This window comes from Lissotriton helveticus, chromosome 1_1 (assembly GCF_964261635.1).
Source record: "Lissotriton helveticus chromosome 1_1, aLisHel1.1, whole genome shotgun sequence".
NCBI classification, from domain to species: Eukaryota; Metazoa; Chordata; class Amphibia; order Caudata; family Salamandridae; genus Lissotriton; species Lissotriton helveticus.
The window spans coordinates 36,244,194-36,269,500 of NC_136057.1; the positions used below are offsets into that span (position 1 = coordinate 36,244,194).

Below are 25,307 nucleotides of genomic sequence, written 5' to 3' on the forward strand. Positions count from 1 at the left end.
CATGTGTGCTATCAGCATCCTTCCAGGCTCTGCTCAGAGACTGCAAGACCCGGCCCGGAGTGGGGGCTGCGCTGGTCTGCGCCCCCTCTCCCCAGGAGCCTCCCCCAGGGCCAGGCGGGCTCCGGACCAGACCTTCCCTCGCAGAGACGGGGCGAGGAGGGGTTCTTGCCCATCCCTCTGATCTCAGCAGAGAGGCCCCCAAAGGGCGGGGGCGCAGCTCTGGACAGAGGGGAGAGAGGGGCAGGAAGTGACTCGAGCACAGAGGGGGCGTGAGAAGAGCTCCAGCTGTGGGAAAGTGTCTGCGGATCTCGGCGCTGCCCCGGACTCACTGGCAGGCGGGCGCCCCTGGCACGCAGACCCTGGGCACATCACGGAGCGGGAGGCAGCATGGGCTGGGCAGAGCCGCGGGAGAGGCGCTCCCTGCCACAGTAAGTGCGAGGGGTGGGGGGCTGGGGGCACGGGGTACAGGGTGCGCCTCACAGGAGGTGCCCACGGGCCATGCACGTGCCAGGGATGGGGTAACTGAGCATCTGGGCTCAGAGCCGGGGCCGTAAGCAGAACAGACTCAGAGCCACCCTCGGGGGGGGGGGGGGGGGGGGGGGGGGAAGGGGGCGTTCAACCTCCGGACTGCGAGTATGTGAGGCACGTGGATGTGGGGGGGGGGGCATTCCTTACACAACAGATTTTTTTTTATTTTATGCGTTTTTATATAGCGCGGACTTTACCCGAAGGTGTCAGAGCGCTTCACAGTAGGAACAGTAATGATACAAGAGAACATTACAGGTAAACAAATTACAAACGCAAACGTTACATTACATGAGGCAAAAGTGACAATTGTGAGCAAACAAAATACAAGAGGTAGCAAACGATACCTTACAAGAGAAAAAAAAGTGATGTGTGTATGTTACAAAAGCGTAAAAGTACAAGTAGAGGAATAATACTGCAATAAATGGAGGACACTCAAAACAAAAGAACAAACGTTACGTGACAAGAGGCAATGGTGACAATTGTGCAAGTATCAAAAGCAAACAAAAATACAAGAGGTAGCAAACGATGCGTTTGCTTCTCTCCGGCCGTTGACCCCTCTCAGCCCTGGGTGAGAAATCTCCTGGAGGGTGGGGTCCTGCTCTCAGCATTTCCCCCAGGAGTAAGGGGGTGTGATTCATCCCAGGAGGCGAGGACTCTCTCTCTCTCTCTCTCTCTCTCTCTCTCTCTCTGTGCCCCTCCTGCTGCGGCATCACCCTGTCTCTCTCCTCCACTCCTTTTCCTGTTTCTGATTAATTTTGCCTTTTTAGGTCATTGCTTTCTTCATTTATTGTGGGATTTTTTCAAGCCAGGCACAAATGAAGGCGCAGAGCCTCACCTGTGTGTTTCCGAACCACCTCCAGGTATAAGTTTGTGAGCCTTTGAAAACTCGAGCCAGGCTCCAACCTGAAGCCTGGCTCGGCTCGAGGTCCTGGTGGAACCTCGAGCCCAGAACGAGCCGAGCCTTCATGCGGCTTCTGCCTGCATCTTTCCCTCTGCCACACCTCGTATGTGGCAGTAGGCCAGAGCTACAGACTCTGTGAGTGTGGAACCAAGTCCGAGTATTGGCGTCGGCTCAATATCCTGTGATCTTGGGCACATCACTTCATCCCTCCTCGCCCACACACAATGCATGTGACCTTGTGTAGTGTAACTGGCGCTCATGTAAAGCGCATGGCTTTCGAGTTCGCATCAATTTACAATCAGCTTTAAGATGTAAAAAAACACAAACGGCCACATGCATCAATGTTCCCGTTTGAGAATTCTTAATTGCGAAAATTAAGGAATCGCAATTAAGAATTTGCACACGGCTATGCATCAAGAAATCGCAATTTTTTTTGTGATTTCTTAATTTTCCTTAATTGCGATTCACAATTTGCGAATCGCAATTAAGGAATCCCTTTCCATTGATTCCTATGGGCCTAGAGGCCCATAGGAATGAATGTGAAGGCATTCTCATTTTGCGATTCGCAATTAAAGAATCGCAAAATGAGAATGCAATTTCAAGGGTGCAGGGGGGGTCCAAAGGACCCCCCCTGCACCCCTGAAATGTACCTTTAAGTACTTTTTTCACACACATGCCCCAAGGGCATGTGTGTGTGTAAAATGAAACTTTCAAAAATGCACTTTTGTAAGTTTTCGCAAATTATCATGAAGGTTAACTTCATGGTAATTTACCACTACCTATTTGCGATTTTGCAAAAAAAAAAAAACATGCATTGCATTTAAGAAATTGCAAAATTGCGATTTCTTAAATGCAATCGCAATTTTAGAAATCGCAAATAAATTGCGAAAAAAGTAAAAAGCTTAATGCATCCCAAAAAAGGGATTTGCAGTCGCAAACGGCCGAATTTTGCGATTTGCATCGTTTGCGAATGCAAAAACCCTTGATGCATGTGCCCCAAAGCCTTAACATATGAAAAAAAACAAATACCCAATTATTTCCCGATTCATACAAAATGAAACAAAGAAACCTTGATAAATCGCGGCTTCCTCGCTTTCATTGTGTGATCTTAAGCAAATCATTTATTTTACCAAAAGTCTTTTTTCTTTGTTATCGTGTATAAAAGCACTTTGAGAAATGCGTGTTGAGACTTCCAATTGTACAAAACTATCACTTTTAATTAGGGCTCCCGGTTTTAAGGTATTTTATTTTTTTAGTTTTTTAACATGTCTGTATTTATCCATATTTATTTTTTGTTCATTTTTCCATATTTATTTTGCGTTTTGTGGAAATATAAAGCTGAAATTAGTATATTTCCACATTTATTTAACCTCTAAATATGCACTCTGTCAGGCGAACACCCGCAGAAGATAAATCAATGCACTTACATGAAAATATGCACATTTCAGTATCAACCATGTGCATTTCTACTGGTGTTAAAGCCTCTTTACTGAAATTCCTTTCTTTTTTAATCCCAATATCTATCAATTCACACAGCTATTGGCCTGGCAGTCATGGCAGACAGTATTTAGAATTTCTCAAAAAGCAACCCAATATCTGTTTTTATTCACATTTAAAAATGAATACAGACAAGAAAATAAATGTTTTCTGTCAGTATTTATCTGTAAAAATCAGTAAAAACGGAAAACAGGAAGCCCTACTTTTAATAAGTCCTTCTCAGTGCAGAGCAATAATTTTCCCTATTAATGGCAAAGCTTTCACATTTTAAAGAAATACACTTTTTTGAATTTTAAAGAGACTATCGTGTTTTCCATGATGTTTCTTGTATGATTAGCATATATTTTCGGGGCTCGGCTGGTGCATGAACTCCAAGACCTGAACCAGACTCTTAGCTCGGTTGTGGCTCGGCTCTCCCTGTTAATTACTTGGTTCGTCCACCTCTAACTTCAGGGTAGGTGGGTTTACAAAGTCAGCTGTCCCAAAGCACATCCCTACAGTGATGGTGCTCTTTCAGGGGGGCTCCCTGGGGCATGCAGCTGGGGGTATCAGCCAACTGCTAAGGGAGGTAGCGGTGGGGGAGATTTAACTATGCCGCGGCAGCAATAACGGGACACATGCACTCTGGTACTTAATCTGCGCCGTCAGCCACGTGTGCCAACGTCGCCGAATATTTATACTCCCTGGTCCGAGCCCGGCCCAGGGAGATGTGGGTGCAACATTGTAGTGCAGTGTCCGGGTTGCTCACTACATCCCATCTATCCCACGGAAAACGTGAGGATACCAACTGCAGGAACATAACAATAACGTTTGTGACAGTTCGTGGCCAGGTTTGTTCATCTCTGGCGGCTCACTTTCCCCTTCTTCAGCAGAGGAAGTCTCGCTGACGAGTGCTGGGTTTGGGGTAGCCTCTTAGTCCGTAGTCTTAGTCAGTATATATTCGTTGCATAAAATGGGGAAAAACCAATAACATAAAAAAAAAAAAAGACTGCGCCAACTGCCGGAAGCCCACCAGGGCCTTCCCACACACTGGTGAGCATGGCGGGCCCAAAAAGAGAAAGTCGTCCAAGTAGTGCACCACACCCTAGGTAGACACCTGATCTTTCACCGTTCACTCCTGGAAACGACTGAAGGTCTCGAAGACCTAGCAGGTGATAGAACACCCCATTTGCACGCAGACAAAGAAACACCCCTTAGATGGAAAACCCAGCAAACGAATGTCCTCTGGATATACTGGCAAGAGGCTGAAGGAGGCCTCTACGTCAGATTTTGCCATCAGGGCACCCTTACTTAGCCTCTACAGCTTGTGGATTGCTGTGTCAAAGGTGGTGTACCTCATCGCACAAAGACCCGGATCCAGCCTGTCGTTGACTGAGGATCCTTGCGGGAAGGATAGGTTATGAGTGAGGCGGAATTTTCCTGTTTCCTTCTTAGGAACTAACCCTAGCTGCAAACACACTTGGTCTTGGCCTGGGAGCGAACTAAATGGACCCACAATCCTTCCTGCGCAAACCTCCTTCATGATTTTCTCTCTAACGATCTCGGGGTTTCGTAGTGCAGCCAACTGATTGTTGGGGGGTTGGTTACTAATAAAGGAGAAGCAGTTGATGGAATGAAGCCATGATACAACAGCTGAGCATCCTGCCGAGAACTATACGTGACTAGAAGAAAAGCGAGCCCATGCAAACGGATGGGAGTGGGCACTTTGTCAAGCTGACTGAAGATAGCGTCTTTTGGGAGGGTGCCGATCTTTTGCCTTTCCAAGCTTTTTGAAACACTTGCTCCCTGGGTGACCGTGGGTCCCACAAAAGGAGCATAAGTGCTTAAATTTACATGCAGACTCCCCCTATTACATTCTTTCTTGTTATTCTGCCAGCAAGCCTGCTTTTTGTCCTCTGCCCATGTACCAAAATGAAAGGACTGTGCAGCCGGTGCCATGTAGAATTCAGCATGCCAAATGTTTATTTCTCTCTGGTCCCATGCCATTTTGGGCCTGTCTTCCTTCATTTGTCTAAACTGCATGTCATACTGGAGCCAGCCGCTGCCTGGGAAGTCGGAGGCGGCAGCATGAATCATAGACATATAGCTGAACAGTTGCGCTGCCACTACCAGGATAGCCGAATAAATAGAAAACCCTGTCACCCAATTCTTGATAGACCATTCTACCCATGCTTGAATCCAGCGGCAAAGTGAGCAAGGGACTCACGTCTGAGCATACCCTGCCACACTTATGGCGGCCAAAGCGGTACAAAAGGGGCTGGTGAAGGACGGAGCATCTGAACCAATCAAACACTCACCCTCAGTCAAAAGATCTGGGTTTGATCCATCACCGTTCTTTAGCCCACTCTGCCACCCCAGTTCAGACATGGCCATATGCAAATCAGTCGGACCCTGTGCTTCATGGGAACAGTCCAGCCCGAACTGCCAAGCCATGCCTTCCCTGGACCGGAAACAAGCATCTATTTATTTATTTATTTATTTATTCATTCAAAGTTTTATATAGCGCGAACAAGATCTTTGCAGATAACAGAGCGCTTTACAGAAACAAAGGGTAGGGAGAACAAGGGGGTGATTAAACAAACTCTTGAAAACAATATAATAGTCGGTAGTAAGTGAGTAGCAAAGTAGGATAACAATCAAGTAAAAATATAATACAATTAAACAATCCGGGAACCAATAATGCAGAAGCCGTGCAATGTCTTTGATCCAGTAACAATAGAGTTCAGGTGAACTTAGCCATAAGGATGGCTTTTACCTCTTTCTTAAAAAATGCAGTGGATGAGATAAGCCTGGTTTCAGGAGGGAGTACATTCCAGATCCTGGGTGCCATTCCTGAGAAGGAGCGTTTGTATGTTTTTTCCTTCCGAAATCTTCGAGGTTTCAATAGGAGATTTTTTGTGCTTCTATTGGATCTCGAACCTCCTGATATAGTCAGCTTTTGAGTGAGGTAGTTGGGTGACTTGTGGTGCACGGCCAAGTGCATCATACAGGCAATTTTCAGCTGTATTCTGGCTTCAAAAGGCAACCAGTTCAGGGATTTTAAGTCAGGGGATATATGCAAATGTTTTCTTGAGCCAGTGACGAGTCTCGCGGCAGCGTTCAAGGAGGCTCTTAGGGGTGCGGTTGTTGATTGGGGGAGCCCGCTGAGAGGCACAATTCCGTAGTCTATGCGAGTGATGACTAGGGCTTGTACAGCAGTTCGGAAGTCCTCAGCTGGGAGGAAGGGTTTAAGTTTCCTCAGAGTGTTAATTTGGAAATTAGCTCCTTTAGTTGCTTTGCTAATGTGCTGCTGCATGTTGAGATTGGAGTCAAGTGTAAATGCCTAAAGGATTTCGCGGAGTCCACGATGGTGGGCTGGACATTTAGTGCAGTTAGGTGATTGAGCCAGGTTTGGGTGATGGCGATTTTCGCAGGAGGTGAGATCAGAAGGAACTCAGTTTTCAGAGCATTTAGTTTGAGGTGATTATCAGCCAACCATGATTGGGTGTTTCTTAGTGTGGAGTTCAGAAGTTTGATGTCTTCCGGGGATTGTAGCTTGAGGTAAAGTTGAGTGTCATCGGCGTACATATGGAATTGTACATTCGATGCTTGAAGCAAGGTGGTGAGTGGTTCCATGACGAGGTTGAACAATGTGGGGGATTGATACGCCTAGAGTTACAGGCACAGATGAGGACAACTTGTTGTTGATCTTGAACTTCTGAGACCGGTTATGTAGGAAGGAAGTGAACCATTTGAGGACAGTCCCGGATAAACCCATTCTGGTGTTTAACAACTCCAGTAGATTCTCATGTTTAACCGTCTCAAATGCTGGGAAGAGATCAAGAAGGATGAGGAGGCAGGCATCATTGCGATCAAGGATTTGGAGGGCGTCATCAATTATGTGCGTCATAGCCGTTTCCGTGCTGTGTTTTGCTCGGAAGCCTGATTGGTGAGGGTTGAGGAGGTCAAACTGATCAATGTGTTTTGTCAGTTGGAGTTGTACGAATTTTTCTAGCAGTTTGGCCAAGGTGGGGATATTGGTGATAGGGCGGTAATTGTTTAGGTCGGCCAGGTCAGCTGTAGGTTTCTTGAGTATAGGCGTGAGTTGCCCTACCTTGAGGGAGTCTGGGATGAGTCCTTGTTGAAGGGAACTGTTAATGATTTTAGTCCAGAGTGGGAGGAGCAGGGGGTTGAAGTCTTTTACAGCATTAGCAGGTAGGGGGTCTGTGAGGTGATTAGAGGGCTTCAAGGTGCCTAGCAGTTTGTGAATTGTTTCTTCAGAGTAGGTATCGAAGGATGCCCATGACGCGTTGTTTTTAGGTTGAGTGTTAGTTATGCTGATGGGGCTGGAGTATCGGCTTACATCATTGAGGAGATCACTTCTTATATTGTCGGTCTTTAGCTTAAAGAAAGCAGAAAAGTCTTCACAGTGTGGAGTATCACTTGTTGTGCTGTTTGATTGTAGAGGTTGTATCTTGGTTTGGGATTTGACTAGTTCGAACAGTTTTCTTGGTCTGTTTTTTGCTTGGTCCAGCTGGTGGCTAAAGAAGTCTGCTTTCGAGCGCTTGATTTTCCTAAAGTAGGCATTTCTCTTATTCTTAAGCGTTTTAAGGTGCAGTGCTGAGGGGTCAGATCTCCAGGTGCGCTCTGCCATTCGCATAGCACGCCTATCTTCATTGAGTCTACCATCATACCATGGGTTCGAGTTCTTGGTGGAGACTCTCTTCAGTTGCAGTGGGGCGGCTTCGTTGATTATTGAGGTCATAGAGTCGAGGTAGAGGTCGGTCAGAGCTTGAACGTCAGAGGCGCCTGCAGGGGGAAGGAGGAGACTGCGGGTGTGGGAAGGCAAGGACATGGGGTTAAGATTCTTCGTGTCCCTTTTCCAGATCTTGGTTTTGGTGGGTTGAGCCGGGTTAGGTTTGACCTTTTCGTTGATGAAGAATGTGATGATGTGGTGGTCTGACCAGTCACAGGGTTGGATTGCCCCCAGTTGGGTAGTGTCCTCTTTGGCGATGATAAGGTCGAGGATCGAGCCTTTGTCGTGCGTCGGACTGTTGCAGATTTGGGTGAGGTCAAGCCCCTCAAGGAAAGGTTTGAGACTATTCACCACAGCGTCTTTCTGGTCGTTCCAGTGGAGGTTGAAGTCACCCAGGTAGATTTGAGTGATCCGTCGACCGGCGTTGGATGTTATCGTGTCCATGAGTTGTTGGGAGAAGGTGAGGTTGTCCCTGGGTGGGTGGTAGATGACATGCAAGGAGCATACAGGTTTGCCCTCGCTGGTAATATCGAGGCAGATAAGTTCACAGGAGGTGAGGGAGGGGGAGGTGACTTTAGTAACAGCGAGGTTGCTCCTAAAAATGCATGCGATTCCCCCGCCCGTCTTGCCGATCCTGTCCAGTCTAATGATGTGATAGTTGGGGGGGACTAGTATGTCCATTATAGGTGTAGAGGCTACAGTTAGCCACGTTTCAGTCAGAATGGCTAGGTCAAGGTCCATTGATAAGATGAGATCCGCGATGCCGGAGGAGTGTCTCGGGGCCGATCCGCAGTTGAGAAGGATACATTTGAGTATGGGGATGAGAAGGGTGGTCGAGTGTTCTAGAGAGAGGGGGACTTTTCTGAGATTATTGGGGACGGAACTTCTGTTGCTCAGAGTGGGGGGCCTAAGGGGATTTGTGAGGATCGTGGGTATGGGGAGGTGTGTGGTGGTTGTGTGTTTTATGGGACCTGGGCCATGTGAGCGGAGGAGAGTGTGTAAGTCGCGGTCAGAGAGGAGGTTGAGGGGGTGGCAGGTGTTATTGCGAGCCGGGATAGAGGGCCACCGCGGGGGGTAATGAATGAAAGGGTCTGTGGGGAGGTTGGGGGACTTGTTGGGCGAGGAAGAGGTGGGTAGGGGGTGTCTGGGGTGTGTGAAAAGAAGTTCTTTGATGGTGTGGAGATCTTCTTTGACTTGTAGGAGGGTGGATATAATCATGTCCAGGGTTGGATTGGGGATGGTATTGGGAATGAGAGCCGTGGGCGAATGGTTGGGTGGGGCACTGGAGTGGGGACTGGAGCGGAGGGGGCGGGATGTGCTAGCGTCAGTGCAGGGCTCTGCGGCCATATTAGGAGGGGTGGCATACAATGGGCGAGAGAGTTTGTGGGTGAGGGGTGTGGATGAGATAGGGGGGGGTTGGTGGTATAGGTGTTGGCGCTGGTGGGAGGCGGCGCAGGTGAGTTGAAAGATGAGTGTAGGCTGGAGATGGTGGGGGTGCAGGTAGGATAGTGGGGGCTGAGAATGGGGGGGGAAAGAGGATGAGGGGTTAAGGTAAGGGAGGTGATGTGTTCCGTGAGTCTAGTTGGGAGAGTGGGGTAGTGGGGAGTGAGAGTGGGGGGGAGATAGGGTGAGAGATGGTCCTGTCGTGGGGCGTGGGAGATAAGTTCAGGGCGGTGGTGGGTTCTGCGAGGCTCGTATGGTGTGTGAGGTGGGGGTAAGGGGGGTATGGGGGATGTATGAAGGGGAGTGATCTTCGCCAGTGAATGAGGGGTGTGGAGAAGTAGCATCGAGTGGGTGACTGATTACAGCGCTAGGGGGAGTGGAGGGGTGTGTGTCGTTCAGATGTTGTGATAGGTTAGGCATGTTAGATTGACGATTGGAAGATGAGGGTGTTTTGTAGTCTGAGGTGTTAGGAGTGGAGGTCCGCCGGTTGGAGATATGATCTATGAAGGTGGGGAACAGGTTGTCGAGTAGGTCAAGGTTCCTGTCTGTGGATTGGAATAGGATGATCCCATTGTTGTAGATGGAGATAGTGGCTCTGCCTGGGAAAAGTTGGGATGGTGTAGTCGAAAGCGTTAGCCCATGAGCGGATTTTCCAGTGGAGGATATAGTGAGAGTGGAGAGGAACACTTTCCTCTACTGTGCTCTACGTAGAGTGTAGAGGATGATATCAGTGCTCGTGGCACCATTAGTTAGTGAGAGGTAGGTGTCGACAAACGGTGTTTCAGGGTGGGCCTTCAGGAAGTTGTGCTTGAAGCGTTTGGCGTTTTTTTTGGTGAGCTCGGGTGGGTAGTTAATTTTGTATGTGTGCTTGCCCATGCGTTCCATGATGGAAGAGGTGTGGGTAGAAGAGTGGGGGGGTGTGTGTGGGTGGGTGGGTGAAGTTATGGGTCTGTAAGCATGAAAAGAAAAGAAAAATTGAGGATAGCCTTAGGTGTGAGACCGGTTTCGGATTCATAATCCTCCTCAGCCAGAATATCTTGAATCCAGTGGCCAAGTGAGCTGTCACCGAAGCGGGTATGGCTGTGCCAATTGAGGGAGTAACGGCTGAAGAGAACTGGGCGACACCTCCATTCACCTGTGTAGCCGCTTGCGAACCCTCGGACTGGGGCACCCCACTCATCTTCTCGATGGGCCTCCCACACGCCCTATGTTCTGGCCCGCTGGGTACTAAGCTCTTGCCCTGAGCCACCAAAGACTGGCCTACTATCGCCGCCTCACCTGCTGGCACCGCCTGTGCCTGTGAGCCACTCTTGGTAGGTTCTGGATGGGCTTCTTTGAATCACGCCGGAACCCTTCTCTGCCGCTTGTGTGGGGGAGCTGGCTGTTGAAACCTTTCCTCAGGCACTTGCGACAACGTCTGGAGAGCCCATTCTATGCCATGCATCTTCGTCACTTTCCGTAGCTCTTGTAACGACCTAAACTCCTCCTGCGTGGCTGGTGCGTCCTTTGTGACCTGGAAGCGCTTAGGAGCCATGGACAGAATGGGCCTTTGAGTATGAAAGCACCATGTGGGACTAAAAATACCTCCTGTTGAACACATACTGCCAAAGTCTGCGCACAACACCCACCGCTGCGGTAAGCCTACAGCGCAAAATTTACCCTCATATTATCCAGTTGCTGTGTAGTTGAATTCTTTCATCTAGTATATCTACATTACCGCCTTCTTTCCCTTCCATGCGCCCGCTAGCCCTTGTAGGCCCCTTTGCGACTTTGGCGCATCATTGGTTTTAGGTTTGCAGGAGTGGCATACTAACTGGAAGACTGTGTGCCAGGCCTTGAAATAAAAATACTTCCGAAACAAGACATCTCTAATCACCATAAGCACTATTGCAAGGTAATATTCAGGCAGAGATTATATACTACTCTCAAATCCAACCCCCCACTGAACCCGCCTAGCAGCACCTCGACCGGCCCCGGAGCGTACGCACTTGCAGAGACGCTGTCAAATCTGCAGCCTGTACCTGAACACAATAGGACCCGGATCCCCCAGCATGCTCCCCGCTCCCTCCTGATAACCTGACAACCCACATTAGAATCATCGACAGAGATTTGCGTGGGTGTAAAACGGCCATGTTTAATATTTGACATTTCATAAACATGACAAGGCATTTCAAATTCATTATTTACAGTTATCAACACAATTTTATTATCGACTTTCCAGATCTTCTTCAGCCAGATTCTACTCCTCCAGCACTAAGGGGCCTTCCAGCTCACATCTTCCTTGCAGAGCATCCACGCAAGGTGCAACCCACCTGCGCCCATGAGGAGTGGGCCCCAAACCTCTGATTCATGTCTGCCCTCTCCAGGGGCCCACCCTCCGACCACCAGGCTGCCCAGGGACCCATGAGGCTCGTAACTTGTCGCCCTAGCCTCCCCAGCCGGGGCCATATTTTACCGCGCAGAGCTTACCGTCTCCCCACTCAGTGCTGGCCTAGGGAGTACGCAAGGCGGACTCTCATCCATTCCGTCAGTCAATTTTACTGTTCCAAGGTCTTTCTATCGCAACACGCCCCCTCAACCTACTGAGCTAAAGGGACGGGTGGGTGGGAGTTAAAATTGAAAAAGGGGGGAGAGGGAGACGCCTATGGGCGCGTGCAACCGGTCCGGTGCGGCAGAGGAAGGAGAGGCTGGGATCCCCGCCCCCGGAACCTAAATAGGTCCCCAGCCTACGCCCACTGCCCCACCGGAAGTGCGTCCTCCTGCCCCGGAAGTATTAAGTGGCCGGTCGCCCATTGGGGCTGACCGGCCGCCAATAGACTAGACGAGGTAGGGGCGGGGTCCAGGGGGCCGGGTCCTAAGTGCGCGCTCCTTGATGCTCCCGCATTTGTCAAAGTACCCTGCAGCCTTCCCTGTAGTGTAACCAGATTGTTAAGCCTTCCGATGTGTTCATGTAAGTCGGCTGCTCGCGCACCACCACCTAGCTGCGAGCGAAGGACCCGTGCACCCGCCATGCCCCCACACAAACTTTTAACTCGGTCAAGCCACAATGCCCAAACACCCTGCAGGAATAATGACATCATACCCATGCCGACGGAGCATACTGCTCTGCGAGCGACCTCGCCCTCCGACACAGCTGCTGCCCACAAAAACTACCTGCAAATGACAAATGACACAGAGGGAAGTGGGATTCACCCAGATTTCCTCATGAACATCTCCAACCTCAACTTGGTAATTATCTAGCTGGGGACATGGTTAATGCAGACTCATGACTTTTCAGACCATGTTGAATTGAGTTACATTTATCAATCCATTTGCATTCTAGTCTTTGTAAAAGCATTGAGACGTCCCCTCCCTTCTGTTGAGTTTTGGCATTTTCATTGACTTACTGACGCAGTGCGTCAGCTTTGTGAGTTTTATCTTGATAGTGCTGCACTAAAGGGGCATTCTCTGTCAGACATTGTATCCTACCTCCATGTTGTCCAATGCGGTCCGTCACAGGTTGTGATGTCTGGCCTGTGTATATTAGGTTGCAAGGACACCAGATGCAGTAAATGATGTGAGAGGTGGAGCAGTTAGTATGGTCCTGTAAGGTCATCTTAACGTCTCCATGCACAAATTCTTTGGTGTTAGTGGTGTATTGCAAGCTATACAACCACCACATTTGTAGTGATCTGTGATGGATGGTAATCCCCATAGGTTTGTAAAGGTACTATTCTGTGTGTGAATACTAGTGTCTGAATGTACTAAATAGTCTGATGTTTCTACCTTTTTTTGTAAGAGAACATTGGTGGCTCTTTAAATGTCTTCATGTTGTTTAGTGTGGGCCAATGCCGCTTTTGTGTGCTGTGTGGGTAGAAGGTAGTAATACAGATGTTTTTGTTGCAGGGTGTTCTTGGTTCGAGTTTTAGTATTTCTTCTTGTGGGCTGTACCAGGCCCTCTTCATGGACCGTTTTACTAATCTTTTTGGATAGCCTCTTTCTCTTAGCTGGCTTCTAAGTATGCTTCCCTCTCTGGAAAATCTTCCTTTTCAGTGCATTTCCTACGCAATCTCAAAAGTTGGCCATGGGGAGTCCATCTTTTAATGCTCGAGAGTGGAAACCTTTGTATTGTGATAGTGTGTTGCTTTCAGTGGGTTTCCTGTATAGACCCACAATAAGTTCATTCTCTTTATTCTTAATGTTAAGATCTAGAAAGGCAATCTTTTCTTCATCGATGTTATAAGTAAAGGTAAGAGCAGAGTGACAACTGTGTATATATGTAACTAGTGATAGAGCTACAGGGTTAGATTGTATTCCAGCTGACGTTTTCATGTATGATAGACCAAAATGGTCCAAATATACACTCTTACTTGCTAATGTCATAGCGCAAGGAGCACCCATCCCAGCTACCTGGCAGGTGGCGGAGATAATTCCCATATACAAAAAAGGAGATACATCTGAGCATGGTAACTATAGGCCACTAGGCCTTATCGGTTCTTTAGACAAAGTGGCGGCCAGGCTTGTTGTGGCCAAGGTCCATGCTTGGATTGAGGTAAATAACATTCCTACCCCCCTCCAAACGGGCTTCAGGGCCCGCATCAGTACTATTGACCAGGTCTTTCGGTTTGTTCTTATTTATTAGTGGACTATCACTCTCGGCAAGGTAGCATGTATGCTGCCTTTGTCGATCTCAAATCTGCTTTTGACCTGGTCGTAGGGAATAAACTGTGGGAGGTCTTGAAGGAGATGGCGATGCCACTGGACTTACTCTCTCTAATTGCCCGACTCCATGAGGATAATTACGCTCAAATATGCTGTGGTGGGGCAGGAAATAAGACCGATCCCTGTGCGCTAGGGTGGCCGCCAAGGATGTGTGTTGGCCCCGGCACTGTTTTCTCTCTTTATAAATGTTGTTGCAAATTTCCTTGATGCCATCCACAACGATGCTCCTACCCTAGCTTGAAGAAAAATTCCCATCCTAATGTTTGCGAATGACATGCTGATAATCTCTAAAACACCAAGTGGATTGCTGCGTGCCCGCCACAACTATGAAGAGTTCTGCCTGCTGAGAGATCTTAAAATCCATGCCGCTAAGACAACATTCATGGCATTTAACCAACATAAGATGGTTCAGAGGGAAAATGATGACGGATGGGCTTCCCCTGGAGCTGGTTGATGCCTTTGTTTATCTGGGCATCAAACTGCAAAAGGACATGAGGTGGAAGCCTCATATTGAACTTATGACGTGAAAGCATCAGCAGTTAGTGTGTACCCTTAGAAAGGAATTTAAAACTTCTCTGACGAAGCCCCTTAGTCCGGTACTCCAAATCTACAACAGCAAAGTGGTGAGTTCCGTCCTTTATGGGGCAGAGCTGTGGGGCTTAGAGAATCTGACCCAGCTAACTCCAGCCGAGAATGCGTTTATACGCACGATCACTAGTTTGCCTCCGAGTACACCTACTCTTCCCTTAAGGAATGACCTACGCATGAAAGCTTTGTCAGATTTAACTAGACCACGCTTAATTCTATTCTGGCATAGATTATGGTGTACGCAGGAGTTGGCAGCACACACAGAGGGCCTACGGGATATTATTAACTCCGACAGTTTTAATAAAATCAAGAGGCTGCAGGATCGGAGAAGTTTGATTAATAAAATGGGTCTATCGCACTTGTGGGACCACCCTTCTACCTCAACGTTCCCGTCAGAAAATAGCCTCAAAGAAATGTATTGGGAAATGGTTGCATCTGAAGATTTTAGGCGTCATGAGCCAACCTCACTTTTGGGGCTCTTTCTTCAGATAAAGTCATCCCGAGTTTTGAGCCCTATTGGGACATTATAAAAAAGCCCTTGCATTGAAAACTCTATTTTTAATTCAGATCTGGATCCCTGCCCTTAAAGTGTTTCTCATCTAAATGGTCTCCCACCGGGTACAACAAAAGTCATGCCTGTGTCACGCATGTAGAATCATATTTGCATGTGCTCTTCGCTTGCCCAGCTTACGCTGGCAGGTGGAAAGCTTGGCTGGCCCAGCTTTGCAAGAACTTGAGCACAAGATCACATAGCACTGCCCTGTGAATCCTTTGCTCTGACCCATCAGTACGGTACGCAATTCTGGTGGCTAAGGGCCAGATGTAGAAAGCGTAATTCCGGTCGGTAACTGCCAAAATTAACGAATTTTGGCCGTTACCGACCGGAATTAGGCTCCTGAGATGTAGGTGCCCAAATTGCTAATTCGGTAATTTACCGATTCGGTTATTTTAAGGAATCTGTAAATTACTGATTCCTTAAAATACCAAATCGATAAATTACCGAATTAGCAATGTAGGGAGCATTCAAATAAGTGCTTTCCCCTTTTTGGGATTCGTTATTTACCACCAACTACAAGTTGGTGATAAATAAAGGGAAAAAAAACAAAAAGCAAGTTTATGCAAATTGCTTCAGTGTCATGTTGCAGACATACATGCCCTTAGGGCATGTATGTCTGATGTGCACCCATACACAATTGAGGGGTGCAACAGGGTGTCAAAGTGACACCCTGCCACCCCTCAATGTTTCCCCCAATTACCGAATCGGTGTTTACCGATTCGGTAATTGACATTCATTCCTATGGGCCTGGAGGCCCATAGGAATGAATGGCAATTACCGAATCGATAAATACCGATTCGGTAATTACCGAAACTTACCGATTCGGTAATTTCTTCGGTAAAATTACCTATATCCAATTTGCCTGTTCTTAAATACCGAATCGGTATGATTCGGTATTTAAGAATCGGTAATCTGGGATTACCTACATCGGGCACTTAATGTTTTAGGTTTATGTGGCTCATACACTGCAACCAAATCAGTGTGAGCAATTGAGCATGATGAAAAGTTTTAAGCCTTTGCAGGCATTTTGGGCATATTAGGACATGAGAGTCCCGTTACATTGCTCAAGTATCTTGAGATTCTTTTCTTTGTATTTGATGGTTTTAATGTTGCAGTGGTATGCACAAACGTTTTAACCTAAATGTTTTAGCTTGATATTAACTTTCTATCTTTGTTGTTTTTAAAATGTTTAATCTGTAATGCTTTTATGACTAGCAAAGTCGAATAAAGCTTGTTGGATGATTTAGTTGGTAGTCAATGCAGTTTCGAGGAGATCCATGAAAAATGATGTGGGAATACGACATGGAGCAGGGCGTGAACCAAGGACTCTTTTTATCACCTCAATGCTGTAATTTTGTGGTATATTTGTGTACAAAGATTCTATATCTAGTGTTACTAGAATATCTTCTACAGGGTTGTATTCTGATCCTTCAATGAGGTTGATCATGTATGTGCTGTCCCTAACATATGTGTCAAGGACAGTGACAAATTCCTTGAAAGCATTTGTGTATTCCCCAATTGGTTCAAAAATTGATCCCCAGCCTGACAAAATCGCCCTTCCTGGTAGCTTGGTAATATTTTTGTGAATTTTGAATAGGGATACAGGACTGGGGTTTTAGGACATTTTTTGCTGGGAAATTCCAATTTAGAGAGAAAACCTTCCTCTAGGCCTTTCGTGGTTAGTTCCTGTATCTGCTGCTTGATTTGTGCCAGTGGATTCCTAGTGGGTTTTTTGTAATGGCGAGGATTATTCAATTGTCTGGTTATTTCCGCCTCATACTGGGTTCGTACCTCTACCTTTATCTGCTGGTTTAATAATGATGGATTCCTCCTTTTTAAGACTGACTAATGATGTCTTCAAGCAGAGAGATATTGTAGGGAGTAAAGGTCTGAAACTTTTTCAAGTTATTGGTGTCCTCGAGTACATACTTTTCAAATGCAAGGGTCTCTGGGGCATCACATTTTTGGCAGGTATAAAGGATGATTTAGGGCGCAGAATGGATATCTGGCCGTTGCTTCCAATCTCTTTGTCCTGAAAAAATATTTAATCCTCAGTGTTCTAACACCTTCGGTGCTCATGACGAGCTGAGCTCGTCATGAGCCACGGCGCTCCGGTGCTCATGACGAGCTCAGCTCATCATGAGCTGTGGAACGCTCAGGTGCGGGGAGAATTCCCCCGCTGTGCTGAGCGTTCCACGGGAGCCGGTGCGTCATGAGCACCGGAGCGCCGTAGCTCATGACGAGCTGAGCTCGTCATGAGCATGCGGGCGCTGTCCGCGCCCCCCAGCACAGCGGGGGAATAACCCCCGCAGCGAAGGGGCTAAACAATTTAGGAAGTTCTGTCTGTATATTAAAGGAATCAGTCCTTTCTGTAATCACGTAGGACAGTCCTTTACTTAAAAGGTATATTTCATTACTATTTAGCTGGTGGTGGGAAAGATTAAAGATAGGGATAGCTCCTTTTCAGTCGAAATCGGATCACATGAGTGGTCATCCTCTTGCATTGCTGGATGCAGGATGCCAAGTCAAAACAAAGTCAGGATACCAGTTCATGTGCAGTGTGGCACTCAGGACAGGGGTACACAGCTGTTTACCATGTTGTAGACCTTCCCATCCAACACAAACACACACTAAGTCACAATGCACCCTCCTCTCTGTACATCACCCCTGAGAGTATGCAAACACAACTGTGCCATCATCATTCCCTAATTTTCTGACACAGGCAAACACAATATGTGACAATAAGCGTCATTTCTGGCACACAGCACCCCCTTTTCTTCTAACATATACACACAAAATCTGTGCCACTGCACTTCATCTCTGACCACAAAACTCGACCACCACACGTGCAGGATGAAAGCACTACTGTTAGACTTGTCTCACACCCTGTCAGCTCCTTGCTGAAGGTAACCACCCAAACTATTGCTTCACCATCTCCCCAGACCCTTCAACCTTCAGTCACACATCCTCAGTCCTGAGCAAGTGTGTGTCCCCAAGTTCTTGTCACTGTAGCTGCTTGTACCTGGCATTTTCTCATGACTCCTAGCACATGCCTGTATGAGATGCTCACGGTGGAACACCAGCCCTGGAAAAGCCTCAGCCGTCCTGGAGACCTCAAAGTTTAATCTTTTATAGTTGCGGAGGCCCAGGTGTGTAGAAAAGGTGATGATGTAACTGAACCTTGGGTCCAGCTAGTTCTGGTGATATCTGGTTAATTTTTGAAAACCAACCAGACAGAGTGATCTCGCTTACCAAGCCATCTACTGTCATGGTCATGTGCCTCTCCCATTTGATTGGCGGGTTCAGGAGACTAATCTCTAGTATTCCCCTGGTTGCTTGGGTTTGTGGGTCTCCATGGTGGGTGATACACAGGGGGTGGCGACCCTTCCACCTGTTGAATATCAGCTTCTTCTAGTTTTGGGAGTTCGTCTTCTACCTTGAGCCTCAGGTGAAAAGCTTCTCTTGCGATGGCACAGTGCTACTGCTTGCACAGGTTGATCTACAGGTAGCTTCACAATCCTTCCTTTCAGACAGCCAATCCTTCGGAAGTCTTAAAATCCTCTAGCCGAGGGTCCAGCCCAATTAGCATGCATATTGAGCGTAATGTGAATTATTTGCCATAAACACCCCAGCAAGAAGAAGGGGGTTTGGATGTCTGTAGGCGTCAACCTTCACATTAGTAGGCCTTAGGATTGGTCTTTGCATTGGTCTTGTCTTGGGCCTAAGTGTGACATGTTCGGCATTACATTGTTGGGTTCCTGCAGTATCTGTTCACAGAGTTTAGCTGATGTGCAGCGCTGTATGAATTGCACCTTTATCTCTTACATTTAATCACGCGGGGGTAGAAGTCATCAACTGATTCGTCAGGGCCTTCCTGCTCCTGGTGCAGGAGAAAACGTTCATAGTCTAGGTTTGCCAGGGTTCAAAGGGATTGTTAAGAGTTATCACAAGAGTGTCATACTTGATTAGTAGGTTACACAACCGCTTGTATATGCTTTCCCTCTGTCAGGTGAAGGAGTAGGGCCATTCCCTCGGTGACGGTGGTCCTGCAACAGCAAAAGGTAAGCTGTGGGGATCGATTCCATGGAGTGCAAAAGATACTTTGCTCCATTGACAGTTTTGCGTTGGGTGGGGTTTGCCTTGTTTCTGCTCCTGAGTCCTAGGACGAGAACTCTGCTGCACTTCCAATTTCCCAATGCACTGCTGGGCCCACTCAGATGCAGATGCCCAAGTCATTATTTGGTCTTCAAGTAACTAACAACAATCATGTTGTGTGGGAGGCCAGGCAAACTGACAGATTTTATGTGGCTTTTTCCAGATATATGAGGATACGTCCCCTGCTGGGATATGGGCATCACCGTAGATGCTGGTCTCTGCATGTAGTGGGAGCTCTGTGGGTCTCACACCCTGGATGCTGCTATGTCAGGCTGGTGAAAGGATGTCAGTGCGCTGCAGGGTTCCGCGCAGCCCTTCGGTGCTCTGGATCTCTAGCGTGGTGGATGCTGGCGGGTGTGGCTCATTGTGATCCTTCAGCCTCCTCTCCTGTCCATTAGGGCCAGTGGTCAACAACGTGGTGCGGGCCGTCTTAAGTCCCTTGTCGCCATTATGTGGTGTCAAGGGCAATGCATATATCACACAGATAGATATATAGGTCTGTCACCGCTGCCCGCATGCACCTCGGGTAGGACCTTTAATTTGTACCAGTGATGTCACCTGGCTTAAACCATTATGGATCCCAAACAGGGCGATGAATACAGAACATATTCCTTCCCTAGATTGCACACACACATTACTACAAGGCCCGATGAAGCTCTGTGGGTAGCGCTTCCACCACAGAATCTCCTTTCTTCTTCTTGTTGGACCATCAAACATAAATATGTCTTCATGCAGTATGCACCCACTTCAAATGATTGCTAAATTGCTGTCACCATGAGCCCTGATTGGCTCCTTTGAAAGCCGCCAGCCTAAAATCAGCAAGCTGTTTCCCTTGCGGCCAGGCCCGTCTTACCTCGCTGCTTCCTTGGCTTGCTCTGCCCATCTCTTGCCCTGTTCCCTACCTATTCAGGAAGGTGTGGGGGTGCAAGCACGATTTTGTGCATGGCTGTGCAACAATAGTTGCACCCAGGACCTCAGCTGGATTTAACTATCCTGCCCCTAATGCCCCTTCATTAGCTGTGATTTGTGCTAGCCATGGCACAAAAAAGAACATTGTTTCGTATGGGGTGTGTTCAGCTAAGGTACATGCGTCCTGGATTTACTAAAAGCCATGATTTTCACACAGATGACCCCCAAGTGCAAACCTTGTTAAGTTTTATATAGAGATCTTTGCATTGGTTACACAAGAAAAAACGTGTATTTTTCGCACACATTCCAGCTTGGCTGAGTTCAATGAGACTGAATCTTTTCTTGTTTTTTTGCAATGAAAATGACATTACCATGCAGAGTAATATTTTTACAAAGTGACTAAACCAAGGCCCCCTTTATGTGCTTCACAAAGGACAAAATTTGAGATCTTAGCAAAACGTTAGAAGTGAAAAAAGAAATAACTTTGCACATGTATTACTTATTGAACATCCATTACTTATGTTTCACAAAGAAAGATAAGGAGGGTGGAGACGAAAAAGTCTGCATTTTGAATCACTTGAGTTAAGAAAACAGGAAGGAACAAAAGGGTGATAACAGTGGAGTCTCTGCACAAAGAGCTCTGTCACTCATTGGCACAGAAATAACAGCTTCAGTCTTTTGTACTTCCTCTTTACTACAAAAGTACACACACTTGTTTTCATCTCACAGTTAATAAACTAAAATGCCGCTTGTACGAAGGTAGCCGCTAAAATCTAGCTCCTATTACTTCATCTGCTTTGCATCCCCATGAGTTTGTAGGAGGTGGGAGGGGGTTAGGGTAAGATAAAAGATCTTGAGTCGCTGCAACGCCCTGTAGTGGAGGGGCCCCGGGAAGATGGCCTGTATCGATGAGGCCAGTAGGCCCACAATCCTCGCTAAGGATCTCAACGAGACCATCTGTTTCGACAAGGTGGAGCGAATCTCTCTCTTTATCGATTTGATCTTGGACATAGGGAGGAGTTACCGGGCATTGACTGAATCTATTTATAACCCCTGGAAGTCCATTTGTTGGCCAGAGAGGTCATTGATTTCTTGAGATTTATCACAAACCTTAACTCCTGCAACAGAGAGGTTGTCCACCATAAATGTGTGAGCAGAAGATTTTGGTCTTGAGCAAGAAGTAACATGTTGTCTAGATAAACGATCATGTGAACTCCCATCTCTCGCAGACGAGTGACCACCGGCTTCAGTAGTTTGGTAAAAACCCAAGGGGCTGATGACAGGCCAAAAGGAAGGGAAACATACCTGTACCATTGCCCTTTCTATGGGAATAGAAGAAATTTCTGATGGGAGGGGCAAATGGGGAACCGTGAGGTTAGCGTCCTTTAAATCCAAACAGACCATCCAGTCTTTCTCTAAAAGTAGATCTCTCAGAAGATGCATGCCCTCCATCTTGTGTCTGTACACCACACAAGGGTTGACCTCCCTGAGATTTAAAGATTATATCTGAACTCCTCCCTTCTTTTGCACCAAGAAACATTGCTCCAAAACCCGTCAGGAATGAAGGGTTCCACGGCAAAAGCCTGCTTTGCCAAAAGTTCCTGAAGCTCTGAGTCGATAAAAGCTTGCTCTTGTAGGGAAAAAAGGAGGCAACGATTGACAAGGCGAATCTGTTAATTCTATTTGATGACCCTGAACCGTGTGGATGATCCACGCATCTGTTGGTAACTTTGCCCAATTCGTCACAAAATACAACAGTCTGCCCCCATGGGGGATCATTGCAAAAATCAGCAGACATACCTGATGACTTGGCATCGAAATTCTTAAATCCCCTGTTGACCCCACTGTTATTCCTGTCACCGAAGCCTCGGGATCTGGAGGGGTAGAAGCCTCCTTGATCCGGTTCTTGGGTATAACCTCTTCGTCGTGGGGCGAAGCCACGCTGAGGACTTGGTGTTGTAGCGGCCGGCTGAGCAACCCCTGCCAGAGAGTGGATGGAAAACCCTCTTGAGCAAAAACTTCGATTTGTCCAAAGATGCAAAAGTGTTGCTGAATTTCACTATGCCTTTGACAAAACGGTCTCCGAAGAGCTGACCCTCAGCCAGAGGGCCTGGTTTGGCAGCAGACAATTCAACCAATTGCGGATTGATTCGTAAAAGAACTGACTTGCACCTCTCAGATGAAAGCGCGCGATTGGCGTTGCAGAGGAGGCAAATCGCTCGCTGGGTCCACCCTGCCAGGACCTCTGGGTGGACAGCGGCCCCATTCTCCTGTGCTTGAAGGGCTATTTCCAGAATCTTTGCCAGAGGGCCTGAAACATCTAGCAGCTTGTCTTGGCAAGCTCTAAGGGCGCGATCTATGCCCTTTTTTGGGATATTTCTTATATGTACTAAAAAGAGCCCTACGATCAGCAGAAGCCAAACTGATTTCGGTACTCAGAGTAGGTAAAGCCTGCTGGAGTGGTAAAAGGTTTGTAGCCAATGCAGCAAGGGCTTGGAATGGCCTTCCACTGTATCTTAGATCGATATCAGACCTACTCTCCTTTAGGAAGTCCTTGAAAACTTGGCTTTTCTCGACATAAGCATTGCTGAAGTTGCTCTCCCCTAATGCTTCTTTTGGACCATTCAGCGCCAGGTCACCTGTTGGGTAATGGTTGCGCTCTATAAATGGCAATAACATTAACAACATACTTCTTTAGCAAGGTCGCCATAGAAAAGTCGACATCAGGTGTGAGCGCAATTTTGTGAGCTAGGTCAGGACAGGGACCTTCAGATCTGAGGCAGGCTCTGACTTCCTTATCAAAGCTCTTACGTAGGTAGGCCTGCATATATTCTGCCACTGCCGGGGTGGGAGCCCAGTCTGAAGAACAGGGGGTGAACTATATCCGAAGGGTCAAAAAAAAAGGGGAAGGTTGGACGGGCGAAGAGGAATGCAAGAGGATCACCTTCAAACTCCTCATCCACGCACACAAAGCCCTACACAACACCGGACCAGCATACCTCAACAACCGACTCAGCTTCCACACCCCCACCCGCAGCCTCCGCTCCGCCAACCTCGCCCTCACCACAGTTCCACGCACCTGGAAAACCACCGCCGGCGGCAGATCCTTCTCCTACCTTGCCGCCAAGACTAGGAACACTCTCCCTACCGGCCTACGACAGACCCAGGACCTGCTGGCCTTCAGAAGACTTCTCAAGACCTGGCTCTTCGATCAGTAGCAGCCCCCCCGCGCCTTAAGACCCTCACGGGTGTGTAGCGCGCTCTACAAATGTAATGATTGATTGATTGATTGAGCCCTGAACGTGTGGCCAGGGGAGACCAGGTGGCTCGGGTGGAGGAAGGGGGAGGGAGTAGGAGTGCCAGAGAAAGCAGGAGTACTACCAACTAACCGTTCAAGGTGTTGGAAATAGGTAGTAAGGCGGAGGAAAGGACCTTATCCAACTTAGTCTAGTCTCTTATCTATGAGAGCCTCCCTTGAGTCATTATAGTAAAAATCTTCGTCCTCTCCAGCTGTGGGAATTGATTCTATGGGGTGCGAAGGATACTTTGCTCCAGTGACAGTTTGACGTGGGTGGGGCTCGCCTTATCCCTTGTCCCTGCACCTGCGTCCTGCGATGAGATTTCTCTGTTTCACTTCCAGTTTCCCAATGCTCTGCTGGTCCCACTCAGATGAAGATGCTCAAGTCACTCTTTGGTCTTCAAGTAACTCACAGCAATCATGTTGTGTGGGAGGCCAGGCAACCTGACAGTTTTTCTCTGGCTGTTCCCAGACGTGTGAGGATACGCCCCCTGCTGGGATATGGGCATCACCGTAGATGCTGATATCTGCCCTGTTCCTCTCTGCACGTAGTGGGAGATCTGTTGCGGCTCAGTGGTATACTGCCGCCGTGAGAGGGGAGAGGCAACCTACGCCACAGAGTGTGGCCTAACTTGTTTTCACAGAGACACATGGAGATTATCTGTTAGTTAGGGGCCGAAGACCACAAGCGGTCTCGTACCCGTTTATTTATCCCTGAGGGCTGTCCCGCCCCCAGGGTGCGTGCATGCATGCGTGTCTGGACGGGCTGGGTGGCTCCGTCAGTACATCCCTCCAAACTCACGGATCAATAGTCCAACCTATGGGGATTCAGCAGTTGCAGCGAGACCCAACTCATAGTCTTTTAGTCTTTGATTGGGAGTTGGGTTGGGTCGGAGATTGTACTTATGCCACCGGGGCCTCTCGGCCGGTCCCGTCTCTCCAGACTGGCTTGGTGGATTTCCGGTCTCCTCAGAGGGCCTGTCGCTGTGGACATTCTGCTCTGCTACAGGTCTTAGCAGGGGTACTTCTTCTGTGCGCTGGCTTATTGGTGTCTCGTTATTCCCTCTGTCCCAGTCTTCACACTCCACCTCCTCTGACATTTGCTGTGCGGCGCTCCCTTCTTTTGGTACACGTTTGAACCATGACACGTTCCTTGTCACTGCCCTCATGCCACGGGTCGCAGATATCATGGTACCTTGTATGTTCACGATTTCCCATATCTCTGGTTCATAGGCAGTATGATATTTCCAGTTGGGGTGTCTATTCTTGAGAACAACTTTGTCGCCGACCATCAAGGACCTTGGCTGAGCTCTTCGGGACCGACTTGCTCTTTCATTGGTGCATCGTCTCCTCTCTTGAGTGGCATGTTGGTCATGCACTGGTGGACGCCGCGAGGGGCCTGTTGGCACGCAGTCTCTTGGCACCGTTCGGAACAGCAGATGTGCTGGAGCGCACTTCGTGGTGCAATGAGGCGTTTGTCTGTACGCGCCCAGGAACTGAGACAGGCACTCCTCCGCCCCTTCACCTTTTGCAACTCCGATCTGCAGGGCTTTGTTCATTGTTCGCATGAATCTCTCGACCTCACCGTTTGCCTGAGACCACTGCGGGGTGATTTTTCTGTGGCGGATGCCTGTTGCTGCCAAGAAAGTTTGGAAGTCCTTGCCCTGAAAAGGTGGGCCATTGTCTGACCGTATTTCATCAGGGAGGCCCATCATCGCAAATACTTTCTCCAGCGCCACTTAGACATGTACGAAAGCGGCGTAGGGTACCACCTCCACCAATGGGAAGCGCAAAAGGGAATCAATTATCACTAGGGTGTGTCGTCCATCTGGGAAAGAACCGAAGTCAATGCTCAGTTTTGACCACGGAATGTGGCAGGGATTTTCAGTGATAACTGGATGCGGCGCGGGGTCTTGACTCGTAATGGTACATGAGTGGCAGTTGCGAACTTCATTTTCCACAGCAGAGTCGAGGCCGGGGAAACCACACCTTGCTG

At 48.0% G+C, this 25,307-nt stretch overlaps 1 protein-coding gene across 1 annotated transcript in view; it reads left to right on the forward strand.

Moving 5' to 3' along the window:
- The first annotated feature begins 243 nt into the window (after positions 1 to 243).
- Positions 244 to 25,307, forward strand: part of LOC144820336 (mas-related G-protein coupled receptor member H-like) — a 195,136-nt gene continuing 170,072 nt past the window's right edge. The window contains exon 1 of the mRNA XM_078677917.1: positions 244 to 428. Coding sequence (XP_078534043.1) covers positions 388 to 428 — 41 coding nt within the window. The 5' untranslated portion in view covers positions 244 to 387. The remainder of the gene's footprint in view (positions 429 to 25,307) is intronic.